Raw genomic sequence first — 16,192 nt, forward strand, 5'->3', positions numbered from 1 at the left:
ACATATAACTCATTTTGGAGATTATATTAATATCTTTATGATGGCAGCAAGCCTTCTAATCTGGAAATATGTTAAAAGTCTACATTTATCCAAACCTTCTTTACAAAATTTCATTGTAAGTTTCTCATACATTTTTAAGGCAGAGGTTTGAAAATTAATATTGGAATCAAGAAAATTAAGGTACCCTACCAATGTGAGCAGATAATATAAGAAAGATGTAAAAAGAAAAATTAATATTTAAAGAACAGTTATGTCCCATGCATGATATTAACAGACATTCTCATCTCATTTTACATCATATCGAACCTACTTGTTGTGAATTGTTGTGACAGAGGTGACTCTTACTGCCATTTTACAGATGAACCTGAGGCTCAGGGTCGTTAATAATCTGTGCAAGATTTTCGGTACCTATTTAGGAGTGAAGGTAGGGATCCTGTCTTTGTATCCACACTGACAGCTTAACTAAGCAGATTTACCAGTTGTCAATTTGAAACTATCTCCTATTTTACTTAACAGGGTCTCTCCTGTTTTGCCCATGTCTTGAATAAGGAAACCCAGGCTTAGGCAGCAAGTGTCCAAACTTGCTAAAAGTCATACTGCAAGTTCGCAGAAAAGCCAGAGTTTGTATGCAGTTCATTCCCATCCCACAGCTCACATCCTCAGCTCCTAACCTATGCTTATAGTACAGAGGGGAATCAGGACTCAAACCCAGGGTTAACCAACTTTCCATTACATCATGGCAAAATGGCTCAATTCTTATTTTGCTTTTGTAGTCACTGATGAGGGAATCAGAGTCAGAAAAGACTGTAAAAAAACACATCTAGCTTTTATAGGAAGTAAGCTTAAATTTCGTAGAATAAATTATGTCTAACAGAAGAAAGAAGCTTTAAGTTGAGATCACCAAAACTCTTTTTGAGATCACTGAGAATCCACAGAAAGTAAGAAATCTACCTAAATAAAAGGAACAAGGTAAACATCATCCTGACTTGCCAAAAGGAAAAGTATGATGGTTCTCGTGCCATAAGAACCAGGCTTAGGGCACGAACACACTGGGACCAAGTGCTATCATAGGAGTCTGTGAAGTAGAGAAGGGAAAAAAGGGGGGTGTGAAAAAGACCTGACTACAGAGTGCAGAGATGGGAAAGACCTGCTGGCTCAAGACAGTTAAGGCACGTTGAGCGGGAAGGAGGACTAAGGAGGGAATAATGTGGAATAATGGAATGAAATATGAGCATTAACTCTTCTGAGCCTTGGTCTGAAGGTCAAATTCATCAACAAATCTAACAGATGGCAGGTAAAGAAGGCAAAGGTTGTAAAAACAAGGAAGGAGCTGCAAATATGAACTATACGTAGAGGGACCTCACTACTTGGCTCTAGGAGTTCACCAAGGCCATGTGGCAGACAAATGGCATTCCTTTTCACGATGACATTACAAGACCTGCAGACGAGAAAAATGCAGTAAACACAAAGTCCTGGCTTTTACCACAGCATCTAACAAAGTCACTATGCCCTCTTTATGAACAAAATTAAAAAATGCAGAAGGGATGATAACATGCTAGTAGATTTCTGACTAGTTTAAGGATGGAATTCAAAGATTACTGATTAATGAATCTGTGTACAATCAGGAAATTCTTTTTTTTTTTTTTTTTTTTTGAGACAGAGTCTCAAGCTGTCGCCCTGGGTAGAGTGCCGTGGAGTCACAGCTCACAGCAAGCTCAAACTCTTGGGCTCAAGAGATTCTCCTGCCTCAGCCTCCCAAGTATCTGGGACCACAGGCACCTGCCCCAATGCCCAGCTATTTGTCTGTGGCAGCTGTCATTGTTGTTTAGCAGGCCCAGGCTGGATTTGAACCCTCTAGCCTTAGTGTATGTGGCTGGCGCCGTAACCACTGTGCTATGGGCACCAGCACAATCAGGGAATTTCTAAAAAGCATGTTCAGGACTTGGAACAATTTTAATCAATGGCTTAGATGAGACCAATAATTACAGATGTCATAAAAGAGGAAAACATGGTGAATAAAGTAGATAACAGAATAATGATCCAGAAAGACCTCCACTGGTGAGAAATGATATTCCACAGCAATGTATGTCAAGTCCTACACTTAGATTAAAAAATAAGCAAACTGCATAAACAAGCACAAGGAAGCTGGATGACAGGGTACGTGCCTGTAGTCCCACTTACTGGAGAGGATGAGGCAGGAGAATTGCTTGAGCCCAGGAATACAAGGCCTTCCTGGGTAACACAGCAAGACATCATCTCTTAAGGGAGAAATAAAAGGAAAACATGGTTTTACAGCAACATGAGTAAAGCTCAATGAGAAGTCAGCTATGACCACAGCTTAACCTGGGCTGGCAATGGCATGCTCCAGCAAGAAGTGCTGGTGAGACTTGGCCTTTTAGAGGGAAGACGAGAGGGTGAAAACTCCAACTCCAAGCTGCACTGTGCTGACCAGGCTCAGGGCACTGTGTTCAGAGACAGATGTCATTCTTGAAGACAAACAGACACATTCAGAAGACCCTGAAGGCTTCAAAAACTAACAAATGCAGAAAAGGCTGACAGACCTAAGGTCTCAGTCTAGAGCAGGAATGCACACAGACAGCCAGCAGGCCAGATCCAGAAGGCAAACAGGCTTAGCTCATCCTGAGCAACATTTTAGTAAGATCAGAAAATTTCATATAAAAATCTGGATTTCTTTTTCTCTTAAAGGAGGGGTAAGGGAAAGAAAAGCCTGGTAGTAACTGAATTGAGAGGTGTAGACAAAGACCCCTTTAATCTGAGCCAGTCCATATCCTACTGTCTGACACTAGGAATGAGCCTGTGAGCTGTTCTAGAGAAAAAGAGCCAAAGGTGAAAACAAGAGCAGTGTTTTAAGACCTGAAAGGTTGTGTCTGGGCTAGTGATATGCTGACAGAGAATAAGGCCAAAGGGTACAAGGTATGGGGAGGTTCAACACAAAAAAGAACTTTCTAACAAAAATGGAATAAACTGTCTGTGTGGCTTTTCCACACTAAAAAAGAGTCTCAGAGGAGACTGATTCCCTGGGTAAAGAACGAGGGTATACAACCCAAAGCTTCCTTTCCAAATCTGGGTTTCTCTGATGTTTCAGCGTTACGAGTTTCATCTTCAGGGCCATTTGCCATGCACAGCACACTGGGCTGAGCGCTGCCTGCTTTCTGTGTCAGAAAAGCCCTGGCTTCATGGTAAGATCACAGGATTTGCTGATTCCATGTCAGCCCAACACAGGCTCTAACAGAGGATCACTATCTGATCCTCACAGGCACGTTAATTCACCATAAATCTGAGAACTCTATTACTTCATTAGTGTGGAGATAGGAGAGCTACTCCTTCCTTGAAGTCATTCCGAGTGACAGAGAGGGGAATCACAAGGAGAGGCCATGGCATAAAGCACAGAAAATCGCAACAGGAATGTGCTTGAATAACCTGGATGATCTTTCTAGACCTCAGTTTATTCATCTAGGAAAGAGCATAAAAGCTTAGCCACGTGAGTTCTACAAGATCCCTGTATAACTGAAATTAAATAGTGCACGTGAATTTACCCTGACAACTACATCATGTTACGTAAGTACAACAACTTTCCAACACAAAATACAGGTCTACCATGCAAACTGTCATTTGCCAGGAATGGAAGGATCTGTATCAATCTACCTATTTGCCCAGTGATCCACGTATCCACCTTTCCTCCTAACTCTCTCTCAAACCTCAGTTTTCCAGAGCCTCCCAGGTTGAAGAGAGAGCCATGATTCACCAGTATGGTACCAAAGTACTGTAAATGTACAGTAGATCATAGCTCAGTGAACTGCTTCCTGCGCCTGGGGGAGCAGGGTACGCTGGTGCTAATGAGCCCCACAGGCAAGGCACCAAGCTCCTTTCCTGTTCTGAGCTGACCACTGTACTTCAGGTTTAATTCCACTTAGCCACATGACCATAACCCTCTGCTCTCTGGACCTGGCTTGCTGCTGGCACTCTGTTGGGTTAAACCCCATGAAACTGTGTCTCGAATGTTAAAAACAGTCTAAATATTGGCTATGGATCAATCTACATGCTCCAAATTCTAAATTTATTAATTTAATTATGGAGGGAGGGAAAAGAGGTCAGCTGTGATGAAAGTTATTCAACTTTATCCAGGTAAGGCATAGATTAAATTCCTGAAAACTTAATGTTTTAAATTTGAAATTCTGCTATTGGCTCACTAGGAGATAGATACTTGTTCCTTTCTACCTTAGGTGCCTCATATGTCACTCAGAAAGGAGCTACAACAGCCCATACACCAGTTTGGCTCAAGTACCCATTTTTATACATGAGTATCAACAAGAGGAGCAAAAAGCTGCTACCTAAAATTCCAATGCCATGAAGGTACCCAAAAGTCTCAGTAAAAAGGAGGATGCAATCCATGATTGTGACATACAAAATGAGGAATCACAAAAAATATGCTCCCTGAGAAGTTTCCAATGGATAGGTCAGAGTTAACTCCTGTATGGAATTAGCTAACTATGCTGTTCCCTAGCAGTGGAAGCACACAGCACCCTGACTTTAAGATTGTTTATTAAAAGGCATTCAGCTCTGCAGTCTGAACGTACCTACTCAGTTTTAACAGATCTATCCAATAGTTCTTTACGTAAATATAAGTTTTTAAGCTACACAAAGATTCACAAAAACTAGGACTACATAAATAAAATTCCTTTATAATTAAACTTTAGGAAAGAACACCACAGGATTCAGACACTAGCATTCCTAGATATCTAAAATGTTACTGATTTCTACCATACATAAATTAAAGCTATACCTATAACTTTTAATGGGCAGCAATGGAAATTAACCCATGTATATACGTTTATGAGGTGATGTTAACTGTCACTGCAAACTTTCTCTAAACAAACACCAATAGAAAATTACACAGTGTTAATTGATTAAGAGATAACCATGTCTACAAGAATATGCTTACCTGTAATACAAATTTCTGATCTATATATTTTTTGGCAATGCTAGGTTGGAATTCTTGGCTTTCCAAAAATCGGATGAAAAATTCATATACAAGCTGTAACAAACAGATTATAGTTAATTTCAAATCACGAGTCACTGAGAATAGTATTAAAAACCATGAAAAGCCTATAACACCAAAACTGACAGGGCTTAGAAAATTAATTTTTGTATCAATTGACAATCATGCTAGCCTTTTTGTAGCTCACAGTTATTGTTATGCTTTTTAACTTTTAAAATTAAAAATTAGAAAATACAATCAAACAAAGCAAATAGGAATCTACCATAGTCTCACCATTCAGAGACAACCACTATTATTACCATTTTAACATATATACCTCCTCCTACAACAGTGGCTCTCAACCTTCCTAATGATGTATTTTCATTGTTACAAAGGGGTCACAACCCACAGGTTGAGAACCGCTGTTCTACAACATACCAGTGTATTATATTTTACAAAGTTTTGCAAACTACTTTTACCATTTAAACAATATATTGCACGGGCAGTGCCTGTGGCTCAGTGGGTAGGGTGTCAGCCCCATATACCAAGGGTGGCAGGTTTGAACCCGACCCAGGCCAAACCGCAACAACAACAACAAAAAACCCCAATATATTGCAAACAATTTACATCAACTATCTTAGTAGCTACTAAGTAGTCATCACAATTTACGATTCATTTAATCAATCTCCTATGCTTTGACATTTAAGTAATTTCTGAATGATTTCTCTGTCATTATGCCACAATATGCATCATATAACACACATCATTTGTGCACTTGTTCAATTACCTTATGAGGAACTATTTCTAAAAGTAAAATTGCTAGAGCAAAAAATATCAAAACATTCAGGGTTTTTGATACTCATTGTCAAATTTCCTTTCAGAAAGTTTACGGCAATGTACATTCCTCCAAGCAACATAGGGTGGTACAGCACAATATTCTCATCTACCAAGAGTCAAACCCAAATTACTGTTCTGATAAACAGTGGGAGATAACTGTTTATTCTCTTTACATAATAAATTATTATTAAAGGCTACATTCGATCCTGGTGTAATATACAACAGAACATCAAAATCAGAACTTTTAAGAGAAAAGCATTAGGGCTAGAAGCCTAGTTCTTTCCCTTACAAACTGTATAAAATTGAGCAATTTAATTTATCTGAAACTGGGGATAATAATCCCTAAGATTGAATTTGATAATATACATAAAGCCCTCTGTACAGCAAATAATAAATAGCATCACTGTCACTATTCTTAGAACAGCATTTGCAAAAAAAAAAAAAAAACAAAAAACAAAAAAGCTTTTGTTTATATGCTATATATAAAACTGTGAACTTTTATTTTATTTTTTGAGACAGAGCCTCACTCTGGTGCACTGGGGTAGAGTGCCATGGTGTTGCAGCTCACAGCAACCTAAAACTCTTGGGCTCCAGCCATCCTCTTGCCTCAGCCTCCCAAGTAGCTGGGACCACAGGCTCCTACCGCTACACTTGGATAGTTTTTTTACTTTCAGTAGAGACAGAGTCTCACTCTTGCTCAGGCTGGTCTCAGACTCCTGAGCTCAAGCAATCTACCCACCTGGGCCTGCCAGAGTACTAGGACCACTGCACTGCAGAGCCACTACACCCCACCAGACTGTGAAAATTTAAAATGTTTTTAGTATTTCATTTTAAAACAATAAAATGTATTACATGTTAAAGGATATATTTGGGGGGGCCCGGTGCCTGTAGCTCAGTGAATAAGCCGAGGGTGGCGGGTTCGAGCCAGGCCCAGGCCTGCTAAACAATGACAACCGCAACCAAAAATAGCTGGGCGTTGTGGCAGGTGCCTGTAGTCCCAGCTACTTGGCAGGCTGAGGCAAGAGAATCTCCTAAGCCCAAGAGTTTGAGGTTGCTGTGAGCTGTGACACCACAGCACTCTACTGAGGGCAACATAATGAGACATAACTTTTTTCCCAAAACAAATTATTGAGAGGTATTGATTACATTTTTGTAAATCTCTTTAATGTCTCACTTAATAGAAGACAGATAATCATCTGCTTCTGTGTTCAATCTGTTGTGATACACTGTTGATGTATATAAAGAAAATCAAGCCTCACAGAGATCTAGTAGTTGGAAAAAGGAAGACTACTTTATCTTTTTACATAATTGTGGATATTCCTTGATACTACACCAAAACTCAAAAATGTGTCATTTCTTAAAGATTAGTTGTAAAGTAGAATGTGAAACTGTATCAGTGACCTTTTCATACGTTACACTAAAATCCAACCATTTGTCTTATGCTTTGAATGGATCCTTATCTTTAAAAAATATATTATTTAATATCTCCAAATTTACTCTAAAAAATACTTCAAGTTTTGGGAAGCTGTATACAGCTCATGGTGACTGACACAAAACAGATACAAGTTTTTAAAATTTCTAATTTTAAATTTTGCTTCAATGCTCCAATTTGATCATTGGTAACAAAACTGTTAATTGGTGTCCTTGTTTTAGAGAAAGAATTTGCCAAATACTCAAGTCTGAATGACCACAGTTTGCTAATCATTTCTTTTTCTTTTTTTAACCTTCTCTCCAGCCTTGAACACCTAATGAACATCAATTAAAACACCAGTGAGTCTTGTTTGGTTCTGAGACAGTGAGGGGATTTCCCCAGTATTTAAATATATTCACATAACCAGTTATATAAATCTTAATATAAACCACTCTTCAGTAGGTTTGGGGATGACAGTTTACTACCTTTGTGAAAAGGTGAACATCACTAATTAAATCTAATCATATCTTTAGAACGGGAAGACAGTTATAACATCTACTGAACTGGAATCACTATCAAAATCCAAAAAACAAATCCTATTCACTTAGCCACAAGCCAGTCTTAGTTAAATCAGGACTGTCCAACAAAAATACTCTGCTACTCATTCATGGTCTAAATTCTGGTAAATGTGACGGATCAAATTACTGTACACATAAAAAAAAAAAGCAGTGAGATAGTTCTCTTTTGTAATAAGTAAGGCCGTGGCCAACTATTTCTCATAAGTAGCTTTTTTGAGACACGTTATCAAGTCTGCCCTTTGTCCCTTCTTCTTAATGCTGGTGAAGATCATTTTTATTTTTTCCGGGGATGTACTTCTGGGGATTCTCCAAATACTGCCTCAGTGTATCCCCTCCCCAGGTGATGCCTTTGTTCTCATTGGCCTCTGTGTACGAGGAGCCAGAAGCCTGACCTGTCTTCCGCCCCGGAGACCATGGAGATTTGGCCAGTCTTGTGCCTGCCCCCCTTTCCCACAGTATGGCCCTCGGCACACTTCTCAACAAAAATCGTCTTTCCTTTCTCAGTATCACCCATGTTTAATTCACTCTTTGGTTACTGACAGCACCAAAGTTCCAAGCTGGAAGCTGGACATCCTGCTCTCTGCTAATCATTTCTTCAAGTAAAAATGTTTCATGAAAATCTGCTGATTACCCCGCAGATAAAAACAATCGCACCAGTGCCTTTCCACAAGATAACTGGTACACTGTGCAGAAGTGATTCATCAATACTTTCCATTTTGTCATGCAGGATATTGTTTTTAAATATGTGCTCCAGGGTCAAACTTTAATAAGGTTAATAATTTTTTTTTTTTTTTTTGTAGAGGCAGAGTTTCACTTTATCGCCCTTGGTAAGGTGCGGTGGCATCACACAGCTCACAGCAACCTCCAACTCCTGGGCTTCAGCGATTCTCTTGCCTCAGCCTCCCGAGTAGCTGGAACTACAGGCGCCCGCCACAACACCCGGCTATTTTTTGGTTGCAGTTCAGCCGGGGCCGGGTTTGAACCCGCCACCCTCAGTATATGGGGCCGGCGCCCTACCGACTGAGTCACAGGTGCCGCCCAGGTTTAATAATTTATAGTGCTTCTTCAAGGATGTTCAACAAGTTCAATTGGCTTTTTTTTTTTTTTTTTTTACTTGCAAATGCATGACAGTAGTAAAGAATGCAATGATGGCTCGGAGCCTGTAGCTCAGGGGCTAGGGAGCCAGCCACATACACCAGGGCTGGTGAGTTCGAATCCAGCCCGGGCCTGCCAAACAACAATGACAGCTACAACAACAAAATAGCCAGGTGTTGTGGTGGGTGCCTATAGTTCCAGCTACTTGGGAGGCTGAGGCAAGTGAATCACTAAAGTCCAAGAGTTTGAGGTTGCTGTGAGATATGACGCCACAGCACTCTACCCAGGATGACAGCTTGAGACTCTACCTCAAAAAAAAAGAATGCAATGACAACTTGACCAGTTTGGCACAAATGCCTTAATTATCATCCTGTCACTAAGGCAGCAGCACTTTTAAGCACCACTGGTTTTACAACGAATAGTACAAGTGTCAATATGGTGACATGGGCAAACAGCATAGGGAGTACTACCCAGCATTAAAGTAGTTTTAACCTTGCAGGCCACTGAAAATCACGTCTAGGGCTTCCCTTACCTGTCCACAGATACCACTGACTTATGTGCTTCCTATACATCAGACCTTGTGACTTCTGACTCCACTTAAAACTTAAATTTGGTATACACATTAGCGTTTTACTTCTTTATAAAACTATGTTTTTCTCTCTGAAACTCTGAAGTCAGAAAAATTTCTTTCCCAATGATCTGGGTGTTGCTGAGTTTGATATGTTGTTCTTCTGGTCAAAATAATGCTTGAGTCCTAACACCTCATAGAATTGTTCTTTTATTAATTTATGCATCTTCCAACTCTCAGTTTTACAAACAGAATGTTAGCCTTATTCAAAGTGGGTTTTATCCCTCTTTTAATTCCCACAAAATGAGGAGAGTCTCATCTCCCAGGCACACAGGGTGGCAGAGCTCTCCTGTATCTCTGGTCCCTTGAAAGCAGATGTGGCTTAAAACAGTTTGGTGGAAACACTTCAGACATTTATTAATAAGTATAAATAAATGTTCTCTGAGCTTAAGAGAAACGTTATTACCTCAGAATGAAAAATTTATCTTAAATTTCTAAAGAGAACGATTTCTAAAGGGCCAAGGAGGACACACTGCTTCTCAAGATCACACAGATGAATTCTCCAAGGAATTGAATAAAAAGATTTCAGCATTCCCGTTTTTCAGTCTCAAGTGCATTAACAACAATTCCTTAATTGTAAAATGGAAGTCCCACAAAACCGTATTTTACTAAAAAGACAGACTTAATTTCAGAAAATACATAAAAACCATTTCTTACACACTCCATGAATGCTCTTGACAGTGCTAAAACCACCCCATGGTGCAAATGGACAGGTAACTCATTTGTGCAGTTAAGAATATATACAGGACCCATGATTGCATGTACACAGCTATGAAAATATATATATATTTTAAACTGATAATAATAAAAAGTGACTATTATATTGAAAAAAGAAGAAGAATATATAAAGGAAACACAGGATTCTTGAGACAAGTCAGGAGCTTACACAAGATTTACACAGAACAACAGGCGGGAGGCAGTAGCGTGCCTGTTGGTTTGGGAATTTTAAAATGATCTAGTTAGGGATCTGAGCTAAAGAAGGGACCAGAAGGATCTCAGGCTTGAAGAGGACATCAACCCAGATGAAAGAGCCAGTTTTGTAATGAAATTTGTGACTTCATAGCCAAAAGAGCACAGATCTCATCATCACTTTGGTTTTCAGGTTTCAGATCAACTAATGATTAATTTTCCTACAGTACTAACAGTCCTAGAGTTTTTCAGGTGGCAGAATTTAGTTTAATAGGTTCAGAAAATAATTTGATCTTATATTTTATAGAGTTATTAAGTATAGGAAGGATTAACTGAAATATTGAGTTAAACTTTCTTGTAATTTAGAGGGAAGTTGTCTATGGTGATCATGATTTAAGGTATTGAAAAAATTCTTACAAATGGCAAGGTGGTCTTCTTTGGGATACAGAGAAGAAAGTAAGTTGAATGTTTAAAGGCATCTCTCTCTTTGCCTCTTCCACCATAGGATGTGGGGATCTCCTGAGGAGATTATCTTTCTTTTTTTTAAAAGTTTCTCCCAGACTAAACTGTAATCTGATGACCTAGAATTACAAATAAGACATGCCCATTCAAAAGAGTAACTCTTTTTTGGAACTTGTCACAATCTGGGCAAAGCATAAATAGTCTTACAAAGTTCTTAGAATGCAGATAACATGTCTAGCACCTTAAGAAAAAAATTAAACATCTAAGATAGTAAATCACCTGTAGTGTTTTATCTAATTTACCCAATCTTGGCACTGGCAGCAGGAATATATACCCATGTATGACGTGCCTGAGTAAGAGATAAGAAAACAAAGCCCCCCAAGGTTCTCTGTATAACCAGGGAAACAGCACACACATGTATCTGTAGAAACCCTGAGTTGCCAAAGCAGGACAGGCAAAGTTGCAGATTTATGCCAAAAATTCCAAAGTGGGGGAAAAAATTAACTCCTAGATATCTCTAGGCCTTCTAGCTCCCTGCTGCATGGTTTTTTGCTCTTCAAAGTGAACACACTTCTGCAGAGATGCAGTGGCTTCTGCCTAGGGGTGAAGACGGCCCACAAGGTCATAGTCCTTGTCTTCCAATCCTCCGTCCTTATGTTTGGTCAACCAGCCTCTGAAGACATTCTGACTCAATGAATGGAAAGATGGCTTTGGGGCTCAATATGTACAATTTTCCTCGTTCTATTCTTTTGAGAAATGTCAACATAGAGAAGGCAACTAGAAAGGGGCTGCAAAGCAACAAGTCTGAGTAACTACCTACAGTACAGGTGGGCCTGGTGCTGGACAAGGAGACGCAGATGCCCCGATCTGTCCTGGACAAGCAGACGCAGACGCCCCATTCTGTCCTGGCACACAGGTATGATGGCAAAGCATGGCCTTCTCAGGGCCAGAGAACACAACTGGCCTTCACCCAGGCTTTCTCCCAGCTGCTGCTCTCCCTTACAACACTGAAAGAAATAGCTATCGCAGTTTTTGTCCTTAAAGGAACATATTAGTGGTCATCACGAAGACAGGCATACAAAGTCCCCAGGGTACCGACTGCTAAAAGTGAGATATGTACTCTGTGACCTAAACACATCCAACTAATAATAATGTGGAAACAGAGCTGTTCTTGTTTGAGACTTCAGTGGGCAGGATCTTCGAGAAGCTCTATCAAAAGAGTAAGAACTATGCCTGTCCCTGCAACATGGGGGACCCACACTAAAGCATTACATTGACACCTATTATTTTATTCTTTTGGAATCCCGATTATCAAGAGTAAAAACATAAAAAGCACTCTCCAATTTTCCATTGATGTACTCTAATTTGATATCTTGGTGAATAACGGCCTTCAAAGGAATTTCCATGCTGAATCAGCTAATGAGTTAATGGAGCTTTCTTTTATAACAAATGGTAGTTCAAAGTACCTGTAAGTGTGGCCATGACGCCTCAAGGGTAGGTTCATCTTCTTCTGGATCAAATTCGTTGCTGTCACTAGGAGGGAGAGTTCTGAATATATTGCAAGATACCTAAAAATAAACAAGCAGCAGAGTTAGCTGGAAGCATCTTCTGGACAGCTTTACATAAGGTCCTGAGGAGCCAGCTAATGGGAACCCAGGCAACGGCATGAGGGGCACCCTCAACTGGAATAAGGGCCCCTCGCTCCAGGCTTTGCCACCAGGATCACCTGGAGGCCAGGTGGGAAGGGAGCAAAGCAGCCCCTCCTGCTGTCTTGAATGCTGCATGTCTTGTCTCTATTTGGCCCTTTCCACCTTAAGTCCTCATGATTCTCTACCTTCCATCAAAGCCTGCTCTTGCTTGCTTACCTGTCAAGCCTGCTTATAATTAGCCAATTTCCACTAAGATAAAAGTAACTGCAAGGGGCTTCATGTCCTTCCCTTCTCAGGCTTATTCACAATTTGCAAATTTATGGTTGAACTAATGGTGAAATTTTAGATATTCACAAAAATGAATCAGGAGAGATATTTTAGAACCTTTCTATTACCCTTAAAAATATTCCTGATCTGTCCTCAATAAGTTCATTTACAAAATGGCAGGCCACGATGCCCAGGGTAAGATTATGTTTGTGATATAAACCTCTTTAGGCCAGGGCTCTAGGCATTCCGTTACCGTAGGCATCAAATTACATGCCACAACAGCCATGACTGGTAACTCTTCTAACTATGTGATAGAGAGATGAGGATTCATTACATTATCTACTATTTCTGTCTACTTATGACAAGATTTCTATAATAAAATGCTTATTTTTAAAATGTTGTTAGGCCGGGCGTGGTAGCTCATGCCTATAATCCTAGCACTTGGGAGGCCGAGGCAGGTGGATTGCCTGAGCTCACAGATTCGAGACCAGCCTGAGGCAGAGTGAGACCTCATCTCTAAAAATAGCTGGGTGTTAGCCGGGCGTTGTGGCGGGCGCCTGTAGTCCCAGCTACTCGGAGGCTGAGGCAGGAGAATCGCCTAAGCCCAGGAGTTGGAGGTTGCTGTGAGCTGTGTGATGCCATGGCACTCTACTGAGGGCAATAAAGTGAAACTCTGTCTCTACAAAAAAAAAAAAAAAAAAATAGCTGGGTGTTGCAGCGGGTACCTGTAGTCCCAGTACTTGGAAGGCTAAGCCAAGAAGATGGCTTGAGCCCAAGAGTCTGAGGTTGCTGTGAGCTATGACACCATGGCACTCTACCGAGGACAACAAAGTAAGACTGTCTAAATACATACATAAATAAATAAATAAATTGTTGTTGATATTAGGGTGCCTTTTCAATTTGTTTCCTGCCCTACTTACTAATAACCTAACTTCTCCTAATGTCCTCAGGTCTAAAGAATAAAACAAGGAGGGTAGGAGGAGAGTATGCAGAGAAGTAGAGAAAGGCAAAGGAAGGAGACACTGGCACGAGAAGCCTTTGATGAACTTTCTATGTAATGTGGAAAATACCGAGCTATAATATGTTTCTCTCAAAGAGGAAAGAAAAAAAGGCTTTGGGGGCTCCAGACAATCTACATCTGTTTATTCATCCAACAAATACTTATTGTCTATTCTATGTACACATTATTCTAAACAATGAGAAAACGGTAGTGAACAAAGCAGATAAAAATCCATGTCCTTGGCGCCTGTAACTCAGTGAGTAGGGCACCAGCCACATGCACCAAAGGGGGTAGGTTTGAGCCCAGCCCCGGCCTGCTAAACAAAAATGACAACTGCAACCAAAAAATAGCCAGGCGCCTGTAGTCCCAGCTACTAGGGAGGCTAAGGCCAGAGAGTTGCATAAGCCCAGGAGTTAGAGGTTGCTGTGAGCTGTGACACCACAGCACTCTATCCAGGGCGACATAGTGAGACTCTGTCTCAAAAAAAAAAAAAAAATCCATGTCCTCAGGGATGTATTCTAGTTAAAGCTATAGTTATCCCCATTTCCCTGGCTATGGAAACCGAGCTCAGATGTGTAAGGAAAAAGACTCAATTTTAACTGCAATGGGAAGTCATTAGTGGATCTTACACAGGGAAGTCACGTGATCTGAGATCTATACAGAATAGACAGGAAAGGGACAAATTAGAAGGCCGTGTGGCAAGGGATGGTTTGGACTACAATGGTGGTAGGGAAGACAGAAATAGATGGATTCAAAACACATGCGTTCTGGAGACGGCACTTGCCGCTCGCTGGCTTGGAAAAGACGGAAACATCATGGACGAGTCACAGATCCGAGGCCATTTACTGAACATGGAGATTACAGAGGATGGGAACCTCTGTTTGCTGTTTTGGTGGACAGATGCAGAGACCGACTTAGAGATGGATTAAAGGAGTAACAGCTAAGAAGTAATCAGACTGGACTCTGGACTTCTGAGTTGCACAGGTCATATCCGGAGATTCATCAGGATATAGATGATACTGAAAACCATGGGACTAATGGATCACCTTGGAAAGGAATAAACAGAAAGATTAGAGGTTCTTGGCACCCAACATTTAGTAATTAAGTAGAAGAGCCAAGAAGGAGAAAATGAAAAGGAGCAGGGGGTAGAAGAAAAGAATTAGAGTTTGCAGTCTCAGGAGCTAAATGAGAAGAGTCTTTAAGATGAAAGAAGGGTCAAGAGTAACAAAAGCTGCTCAGAGGTTGACAAAGATGAGCACAGTACAGTATCTGTATCTAACACAGCACAGTAGTGGACTGGGCGGCCTTATCAAGTGTGTGCTGTTAATATCCCAATTTACCACCAAGGACACAGAGATCTCCAGTGTTCTAGAAGAGCAGGTAAACCAACCCTTTTGCTCTTTAATTTAGATGACAGAAAAAAAAGATCCTAGAATATGTTTTTGCTATGGCTAATGACAACATGCACAATTCTATTTTCTCTTCCAAAGATAATTAGAAATTATATTGATGAAGAAACTAGCTACTTTTCAGATAACCATCAACCCATGACTTTTCTTCAACCAGCCAGCCATACCGCAATCCATTAAGTCAAAGGTCCTTTAATTATGCAACTTTGAATCTTCATTAAATTATACATGTATGTCAAAAACTCGTTGAACTTTCATCCCAACTAAGTTACTTATATTTACCATACTCTTTAACAAGTGTTGTTTTTCCTCTCCAAAGACATAAAAGTAAACCATGAAAGGAAAAGAAAGGCCTCTCTATAGTAAAAAATCTGGGTAAACAGAAACTTTTGCTCCTTTCTATTTTCTGACATACAAACTCTCTTCCAGTGTCTGCCACATGCTGCACAACTATCTGTTTGTATATTTGTCTCTCCCCACTAATCAAGAAATAATCAAGAATAGGCAACACATTTGTTTTCCTAGAACGTACTGTGTTCAAAAAATATTCAAAAATAGAAGTTTGGCTATATTAATAAAGCTGTGTACTATGGTTTTGCTTTAATCAAAATTCAGTTGCTGTTTTTGTTTGTTCGTTTGTTTGTTTTTTGAGACAGAATCTCAAGCTGTTGCCCTGGGTAGAGTGTCGTGGCATCACAGTTGACAGCAACCTCCAACTCTTGGGCTCAAGCGATACTCTTCCCTCAGTTTTTCTATTTTTAGTAGAGACGGGGTCTCACTTTTTACTCAAGCTGGTCTCGAACCTGTAAGCTCAAGCTATCCACCGGCCTCGGCCTCTCAGAGCATTAGGATTACAGACATGAGCCACTGCACCTGGCCCAGTCAATACTCAATTTAAAGTTTTCTGGGTGATTTAAATAAATCTAGGTTATTTATCAGGATGTTTAA

The 16,192-nt window shown here is 40.2% G+C and overlaps 1 protein-coding gene across 1 annotated transcript in view; it reads right to left on the reverse strand.

Moving 5' to 3' along the window:
- Positions 1-13,121, reverse strand: part of LOC128584409 (serine/threonine-protein phosphatase 2A 56 kDa regulatory subunit epsilon isoform-like) — a 60,721-nt gene extending 47,600 nt beyond the window's left edge. Inside the window, exons 1-3 of the mRNA XM_053589381.1 lie at positions 13,089-13,121; positions 12,386-12,487; positions 4,964-5,056 (exon numbers count right to left, since the gene is read on the reverse strand). Of these exons, the coding sequence (XP_053445356.1) occupies positions 4,964-5,056; positions 12,386-12,487; positions 13,089-13,121 (228 nt within the window). The remainder of the gene's footprint in view (positions 1-4,963; positions 5,057-12,385; positions 12,488-13,088) is intronic.
- Between the last annotated feature and the right edge of the window lie 3,071 nt (positions 13,122-16,192).

Source organism: Nycticebus coucang, chromosome 4 (genome assembly GCF_027406575.1).
Source record: "Nycticebus coucang isolate mNycCou1 chromosome 4, mNycCou1.pri, whole genome shotgun sequence".
In the NCBI taxonomy this organism is placed as follows: Eukaryota; Metazoa; Chordata; class Mammalia; order Primates; family Lorisidae; genus Nycticebus; species Nycticebus coucang.